Source organism: Quercus lobata, chromosome 12 (genome assembly GCF_001633185.2).
Source record: "Quercus lobata isolate SW786 chromosome 12, ValleyOak3.0 Primary Assembly, whole genome shotgun sequence".
In the NCBI taxonomy this organism is placed as follows: Eukaryota; Viridiplantae; Streptophyta; class Magnoliopsida; order Fagales; family Fagaceae; genus Quercus; species Quercus lobata.
The window spans coordinates 4,412,264-4,421,497 of record NC_044915.1 but is presented as its reverse complement, the minus strand read 5'-3'; the positions used below and the strand labels follow the sequence as shown (position 1 = coordinate 4,421,497).

The 9,234-nt window shown below is 35.3% G+C and overlaps 1 protein-coding gene across 1 annotated transcript; it reads left to right on the top strand.

The window, feature by feature from the left end:
- The first annotated feature begins 2,149 nt into the window (after positions 1-2,149).
- LOC115970830 (heat shock factor protein HSF8) lies at positions 2,150-7,869 on the top strand. Its single transcript, XM_031090449.1, has 2 exons — positions 2,150-2,645; positions 6,394-7,869. The coding sequence occupies exons 1-2, from the start codon at positions 2,334-2,336 to the stop codon at positions 7,678-7,680; spliced, it is 1,599 nt and encodes a 532-aa protein (XP_030946309.1). The 5' UTR covers positions 2,150-2,333; the 3' UTR covers positions 7,681-7,869.
- The last annotated feature ends 1,365 nt before the right edge of the window (positions 7,870-9,234 follow it).

The window sequence follows — 9,234 nt, the reverse complement described above, 5'->3', positions numbered from 1 at the left end:
CGGTTGGAATGAGTTTTTGTTGTCTTCTTGGATTGTAAAATAGCAACGGGGTGGAAACATCACCCTATGCTAGTGCTCTAAAGTCTAAACTAAGACAGGCTTGGAGTCCATCACTATATGTTTTTAGAGATGCGAATTTTGTAGTCCATAAAATATTGCTGAATGGGCTTATTTTTGTTGTTGTTGGCTCTTGCCTTTGTCGTCAGAGTGGAGTACTGGAGATGGGGAAGATTCCATTATACTCTTTCGATTCTTCGCAGTGACGTGAAGTAATTCAGCTGAAAAAAAAGGGTGTCATCCCCCAAAATTTTATATTCTCATATATTATGACTTATATACGTATATCTCATTAATGTTCAAAACAAATTAATTTAGATAGTAAGGTAGAGTTGTCTTCTTATCAACGAATTTTATTAGGTAGAGTGTTTTCAATTTTAGAAATTTGTATTTTTTTAAAAAAATTTAAATTGATTTTATTAAATTTAAAATATGTTTTTATTACAAAAATTATTTTTTTATAATTAAGTGATCATTTGTAATGCATATAATTATTTATTAAATTTTTTTTTTTTTTAATTTAGTGATCATATGTAAGGCATATAATTATTTTGTTTATCACTCTTAATTGATGAAATTGTGACTGGTGGGTTAAGTTTACCTTTTCTATTATCTGAAGGGATCAATCAACAATGAGAGTAGATGAGACCGATCTTAAATCAATGCAAACCCAATAAAACCTATTTACATTTGGTCATAAGTTAATATCAATTAAAAACTAACTTTTTTATTTTAACTTTCAAAAAGAGTCAAATAATAGAAGTGTGTTTGACATCCAAAAATGAAAGTCTAGGCATATAGGGAATAGACCAAAATGTAAAAGAAAAAAAAACCAGTTATAATGTCATTTTTAACTGAAATCGTGACTTAAAGTCAATATTTTTAAAAATATTGACTTCAAGTCATGATTTCAATTATAAAGGATATTGTTTGTATACCATGATTGTAAGAATCCTGATCCTGAATCTTAGAATCATAAGATCCTACAATCCTACCCTATAAAAATGATCCAAATCTGTGTAGAATCTTTTATGGGGTAAGATTTGCATGTGATCAATGATCACAATCCTAGATGATAGAATGTAAGACCGTTTGATCCTACCCCATAAAATCCTTACTATCCTACCTTATAAAATCAATTTGGATTGGGGTAGATCGTTCATATAGCCTCTAAGAAACAAAATTGACATCCATTAAAGCTATTATAATTATTTGTAATTATGTTTCTCTATGGTAAGTTTAGGATTGTCTAACACTACTGATCAAGTTGTAATAGGTTTTGAAGGGTTTGAAATTTCTCATTATCTTCTTTTTTTTAGAAAAAAATTTCTCATTATCTTAATACAATTGAAACATTTGCAAAGTCTTTATAACTTTGGAATTGGGATGATTTTCTTTTTATAGCCAATGATAGATTTGTTAATTTGGAACTTTATATATTATTTTGGTCTTGGAACTTGGAACTTGTATTTTTGAAATTTGAAGTTTGTCATTTATTTATGTATTGGTAATTTGGTACTAAGTAGTTAACACATTTTATGAGTAATTTATGTCACATTTTCTATTTTTCTTATGATTCTTTAATGTATATTATCATTACTAATGATTTTTCATTATGTTTTTTCAAAGGGAAAGTAGAATCTTCTGTTCCCACTAAACCCTCTAATTGATCTTAGGTATGTGTGCAAAACACTTTTGCAATTTCAATTATTATTTATAACCTATTGCAATTTTTATATTCATCAAATTGACCATTGAGATTAATTTTCATTAGTAATTATTAATAGAAAAATCAAGTGATTACGTTAAGAAAACTGATCAAATAATTAGATAACATTCCTAATAATTTTTACAACTAACTCAAATGGGTGTGTTTTTTGTTGGACAAGTTTTATATGTAACCTAGATTGCATATAAACCTTTTCCTTTATATTTAGGCCTAGAGAAAAAAAAAAAAAAAAAGATACATATTTAGGAACATTGTGAAATGGGGGTAATTCACAACAAATAATGCATAGAGAAAAAAATAATAATAATAAATTTTTTTTTTTGGGGTTTCGAGTGAATAAAAAACGTGTTTCCTTTCCTATGTCAAGTATCTATATCCAGACAATTACAAATTCACGACACACTGATTTGACAATTCCCTTTTTGTCTATCGTGTCCGTACAATCTCCCTCCCAAATCAATCCATGGTCTCCTACTTCGCAACCCTTCCAAAACCCTAAAACCCCAAATCCAAAACCTTTCCCATCCTTTCATTTTCCATTTTAATTATGGAATCCGTAGTCACTACTGAAGGCGATTCTGCCGCCTCCAGCGGCGGCGGAGGTGGCGGAGGCGGAGGCGGAGGGGCGCAGCAACAGCAGCAAACTCCGTCGCCGATGCCGAGTGGAACTGGGCCGCCGCCGTTTCTGAGCAAGACGTACGACATGGTGGACGACCCGGCGACCGACCCGATACTGTCGTGGAGCCCCACCAACAACAGCTTCGTGGTTTGGAACCCGCCGGAGTTCGCTAGGGATTTGCTTCCCAAGTACTTCAAGCACAGTAACTTCTCTAGCTTCGTCAGACAACTCAACACCTACGTAAGGCTACTTTTCTCTTTCTTCCTCTCTATTTTTCGCTCTCTCTGTGCTTGTTGTTTTTGTTTTTCTTGTTGAGTAAATGAGTAATTAGGGATTGGGAACTTGCTTTAGTTGTGATGTGAAGTTGGATATGTAGACATGGATTGAAATCAATTGGGGGTTTATGATAAAAAATATATATATATATGTAATTTAAAACAGCTCGTATGTTGTGGTTGTGACTTAGAATAAGTATTGTTTTGGTGAAAACTTTTGGAAATTGTTAAACCGTGAGATTTAAGGAAATTTGTCTGTTATGATTTAGGGATAGGTTGCGTTCGCAATGCACATTGTCACCCCCCATTTGGTTGCTGAGAACCCGTTACGTAAAATTGGGAATTGATGGATTATGTTTTTGTTTTCTTGTTTTTTTGTTGCTTTCTTTGTTTGGAAATTTTAGGAACTCATTTCAACTAAGTGGGATGGTCTTGCCAATGAGCTTTATCTCATATGGCACCTCCTCCAATTAAAAAAGGGTGCGGAGTGAGGTCTTGGTTTCAATATCTATCGAGCTGATGTGGAAATTACTATTAAAAAAAAGGAGAAAATAATAACTAAGTAGGTTGGTCCTGTCAGGGATATGATGCTGTTATTTCTATGTCCAAAACGATGAAAATTTTGTAAGATTTTGATCTCTCGTCTCCCTATTTTTATCAGCAACCAAATGGAGCAGAAAGGGGGAGAAAAGGAAAAGAAAGCCAGTCTCAGTTTGATCATGACTTGATTACAAGGTTAATAATGATTTCATTCTATGTACGATCTTCTTGTTGCATTTGTAGTCCAAACCTACTTAGTAAAATAGAAAAAAAAAAAAGAAAAAAAGAAAAAAAAAATATTTGTAGTCCAGAACTAGCTGAACACAAGGTCAAACATATGAACTAATTAGAGGGTAGGGATGCACCTCTTGCAGCATTTGAAAGAGCTTCAGAGAGATCCAGTTCTGTGACCTACTGGATAGGTTATAGAAATTCTGGTAGTTTTCTTTTGATGATAAATGCGCTCTTTAGTCTTGTTGAAGTCTATAAATAGGTTATCTATGGTCACACCTGAATCATAAAAATGGTGAATGAAGTTACATTTTTTCTTTATTTCACAAAGCATTAAGCTGATGTTCTGAAATGAGTGTATGTCTCTTCCTCAAATCCTATTTCTAAAGTGTAAGGGTGGATATTCTAATTTTTGGTTTACATCAAGAATGTAAAGGAATTTGGTGACTCTCATCCAAATTGGCTGCCATCATTTGTGGCCCAGCATATGATTGCATCCAGTTCAGATGGAGTTTACTCTCTAGTTGTAAGAGAAGATCAAATTGGTTTGTGTTTAGAAGTGAACTGAGAATCCGATTAAGCTTGTTGCATGTGAATAAAATGAAGATTAATATGACATGTAGGTTGACTAACATTGGTCGGGTGTTTTTGTATTGAAACCTTTTTTTTTTTTAATTGCAGCAAACATCCTATGTTAAGGATAATTTGTTTGGAGGTTTTACTTTTTGTGAATGTGGTTAATGTTAAGTTGTTGAAACTTGAAATCCATTCTTTTAGTTGAGCTACATATTTTGGATAATATTTGTAGTTTGTCTATGATTTCTGGATATGGGCATCTATTGTATTTTCAGGATAGACACATGGACACAAGGTGTTGGGCACAATTCCTAGAACTCTAGATATTGGGACTTGACTATTTTTGAATATACATGCAACCCACTTCTTTACACAGATACTCTAGCTTATATTGATAATATGGAATCTAGATGTTAATTTTGATAATTTTCTTTTCTTATTTAATGGAGTGCTCTTCTATATGAGTCCTGTTTACTTGGGTTGTGCCCCTTTTGAGTTTTTCTAATTTAGTTATTTTACCTATATCAAAAAAGGATATAAGAACTCTATTTTGTAAAACAAAAGTACTACTAGCTACATATAAGTTTTGTTTTCATTCTTCTTTTCTTAAAAAAAAAAAAAAAAAAAAAAAAAAAAAACAAAAGGAAAAAAAAAAAGGAGAGAGGAAAATGCAGGCACTGAAATTCTGCACTTCTTTTTAATGTTAGATGAAAGTGAAGTTTTAGATAAGTATTCAAATGAGTTTTGAGCATTGATGGACATAAGTGACTGTGACCTTGAGTATTTGATACACCAAATCTTGTCTATGAGTGTCCTACTAAACATGGTTTAATAGTTGACTATATGAATCATCCCTTGATGCAGACGGAGACAAAAAACAGGTTCAGTTTTATTTGATTTTAGGAGTGAAGGGTTTTTTCCCCATAAGTATGGAGGGAAATGAAATACAGGATATTTAATGGAGTGGAGACCTCGTTTGATCATTGTTCTTGACATCATTTTTTGAGTGATCTTGAATTTTTGGGTCTTGGCAATAGTGATATGCAGTCTGTTGTAAACTTTATAGTTTCCCTTTCATTTTATTGTATTTTTATTCTATGAAATACTTGCACTATCTCATGTAAATACCATATGTACGTGAGGTTTCCCCTCTTTCTCAATAAAATTATTACTTATAAAAAAGAACAAAACAATTTCAACTCCAATTTATCAGAATGCCTTCTCCTTCTTAAATTGGATTGAGAGGTTGAACGTTTTGTTTTAGACATTAGGTCAGCCTCTTTTTGCTCTCCTTCTCATGGATGAGGAATGCTCCATAAAGCCAACGTTTGGGCACCTTCTCATGGTTGAGGAATGCTTCAGCACCATCTCAAATTTGAGTTCTTAATTTTGTTGACTCTCTTTTATACTCTTTATTTTTGGGTGTGTGCACATGCATGCAAGTGATCAACAATTTCATTAATGTAAAAACGGGATGTATACAAGAGAGAGAACAAATAAAGGGTGCAAAAAGTAAGTATTAAAATTAAAAAATTTCTTGAAAACTAGAAAACTTGAGGGGAAAGCTGGAATCAAGGGTTTAGTCCATTTTTTAGGAATCTTTAATAAATCATTCTTCAATCTATCTACCGGAGTCTCCTTCGTGTAAGTGATCAACAATTTCATTAACATAAAAATGGGATGACAAGACAGAACAAAAAAAGGGTGCAAAAAGTAAGTATTAAAATTCAAAATATCTTGAAAACTAGAAAGCTTGAGGGGGAAGCTGGAATCATGGCTTTAGTCCATTTTTGAGGAGTCCTTGATAAATCATTCTTCAATCTATCTACCGGAGTCTCCTTTCCTTCAAACATTATCTCATTCCTCTCTCCAAATACACCACATCATAAATAGGGGAATGGCCTTCTAAATGTTGGTTCCTTTGTGTTTACCAAACCTCCTTTTCCACCCCTTGGAAACTTGATTTTCGATGAAGGTTGGTGCAAGACAAATGCCCAATTGTCAGGACTAAATTTTGAAATGCTGCTCCTCTAATTCTTGGATGAGCTAGGGTGTTTGGTTTTACTACAGAGTTTATTCAATGAGTTCCAGTTGTCCCTACAATTAAAATCATCCTTATATGTGGTAAAAGATAGCATACTTTTTCAGCCTTACTGTTGTTATGTAAATATTTTACGTTTTTATTCTCATTTACATTGTTATCTAAATTTAGAGGTAGACATAATTATTCCAGTTTCTTTGTTCATAGATGTTTATGTCTCCATGAATTCTATTCATAATTTTCTTTTTCCTGTTTAGTATTTATTGTTTTGCTAGGTTGGGATCACTTAACTTTATACTCTTTGTGTATTCTGCTGATTGAACAGGGTTTTAGGAAGGTTGATCCAGACCGCTGGGAATTTGCAAATGAGGGTTTTTTGAGGGGTCAAAAACACCTGCTTAAGAGTATTAGTCGGCGAAAACCTACACATGGACACAGTCAGCAACAGCCACAGCAATCACATGGACAGAATTCATCAGTGGGGGCTTGTGTAGAGGTCGGGAAGTTTGGCCTGGAGGAAGAGGTAGAGAGGCTTAAAAGGGACAAGAATGTGCTTATGCAGGAACTTGTCAGGCTGAGGCAGCAGCAACAAACTACCGACAATCAGCTGCAAACCATGGTGCAGCGTCTTCAGGGCATGGAGCAGCGGCAACAACAAATGATGTCATTCCTAGCAAAGGCTGTGCAGAGCCCTAGCTTCTTGGCTCAATTTGTGCAACAGCAAAATGAGAGCAACAGGCGCATTACTGAAGCCAACAAAAAACGAAGGCTCAAGCAAGAAGGTATTTCTGAGAGCGAACATTCTACTACTACTTCTGATGGACAGATTATTAAGTATCAGCCTCAAATGAATGAGACAACTACAATGCTTAGGCAGATCATGAAAATTGATGCTAATTCCAGGCTTGAACCTTTTAAAAACAATGATAGTTTTCTGATTGCTGATGGTTCATCTTCATCTGATGCAACGGACACTGGTAGCTCTCCAAGCCGTTTATCTGGAGTGAGACTGCAAGAGGTAGCACCAACAACAGGGCAGTCATCTTATATGCCATCATCTTCAAGGGTAGCTCCAAGGGTATCAGGGAATGGACCCTCAGCTGCAACTTCCGAAATTCAATCTTCACCTCGTGCTGTAACTTCTGATAAAGTTACAACACCATTCCCAGATATGAGTGTGCTGGTTGGAGCACAAGATGCACCTTCCATTTCAATTCCTGAGGCAGATGTAATCATGCCTGAGCTCTCTCAAATACCTGAAATGATGCCTGGAAGTATTGTTGATATTCCTGAACAAACTTACATTGGACTTGAGACAGGCAAGAGTGGATTTCTAGATCCCACTTCTTTGGAAGTGAATGAGCCAATTCCCATAGACATTGATAATATTTCCCCAGATCCTGATATTGATGCCTTGCTAGACAATTCTGACTTTTGGGATAACTTCCTTGTGCAAAGTCCAATGCCTGAGGACATTGAATTAAACTCTGCAGATGGTTTGTCCAAGGAGAATGAAGCGCAGCCAGATGAGAATGGATGGGAAAAATCTCAGCATGTGGACAAGCTAACAGAACAAATGGGCCTTCTTACATCAGATACCAAAAGGGTTTGATAGTGGTGACTAATTGCCCATATGGGGACCCTAGATTTAGTATACTCTATTTTTTTAATTTGGATTTTCCTTTGCCTCATGTTGGTGCTGAGTTAAATGAACGAGCAAAGTGGTGTTAGTGGCTATATTTTCCTTTGTACAGTTTGATGCCCTGCTCTATGGAATGACTGTAGACAGCCTTTGTTTGAAGGAACAACTTGTAGTGGATGCCTTTTTCTAAAATTTTATGGCCCGTTTGGATAGATGTGAGAAGGAGGGGGAGTGGAGGAGTGTAGAGTAGAGTTAGTTTAATATAGACTTAATTTTGAACTAAATCTACTCTACTCTCCCTCCCTCACGGGCCATTAGTCTTCTTGTACCATTGCAAATATTTCACTAGTTACATTACCCTTCTTTGAATACACGTTTGTTCATAGTTATCTGAAACGATCTTAGTAAATATCTGATGCTTTTGGTATTTGACATGGTAAATGTAGGTTTTAGGCTGCTTTAGGCTGGATGCAATGCTCATAGACAAATTCATTCAGATTGCACATGGATATCCCATGAACATGGGTCCATCTTATTTTTTATAAAATCTTCTGAATGGTCAACGGGACATCACACAGGCGTAGTATCATTGAGATAATAGGACCTAAATGTGGACAGTCATGTTTAGCCTGAGCAAGATGCGTTGTCAGTTTGTGTTAGCCGTGGGCTTTACATCTTATACTGATTCGAGTAGAATTGATATTTTTCTCCAGTGATGATCTAAGGGTGGAAGGTTGGCACACCTTTGAAAGTTGAAAGGACAAAAATAGGTTTTCACATACATAAAAAAGACAGCTATATTTGTAGATTGGCAGTACGTACGCTGCTCTTTTTATTTTTTAGGGGAAAGAAAAGTTAGACTAGTATCTATCTGATATGGTTTGTGCTAGAATCTTGGAGCGGGTGACAGATTGTGGAGCTTTATAATTTTTCTAATTTGAGTTCTCTAAAAGTAATGCTCTTTAGCTTATTGATAAACAAAGACCCTCCCACTTGGTGAATCCCACGCAAGGATAGCCATAAGCTAATGATGCAAGTCATACTAGTGTTGGTCCGTTTTCTGTGCATTGCAGACTTATGAGTGCCAAATGTTTCCCAGTTCAACCAAGAAAAAGTTTCCCTCACTCTTTTAAGTTCTAACAGCTTCCAGGGAAATAGCTACACGTTTTAGAGTTTCTGTTTTGGTGCATGAAAAGGAGCAATTGCTCTCAACCCCCATTTAAGCATAGCTATCCATTATTCCATTCCATACCCTATAACACTTACCTCTGTTAGTTAAGGGAAAAGCGGCTGTTACATGGCTTTGCCTTCCATTTCGGCTTCTGATCCTAATTATATGATTTTGCCGGCACAATCCCTTTATCACTCAGCATCTGTTATTGTACCAAATCCTAAATGCGCACTTGGTATCACACCCTTGATCATGAATGCGGTTGTCAGAATCAAGCGGATGAGATTCCCCTTATCTTTCAATTGTAACCCATGAATTTTTTTTTTTTTTTTTTTTGTGGGAACACTAACCCA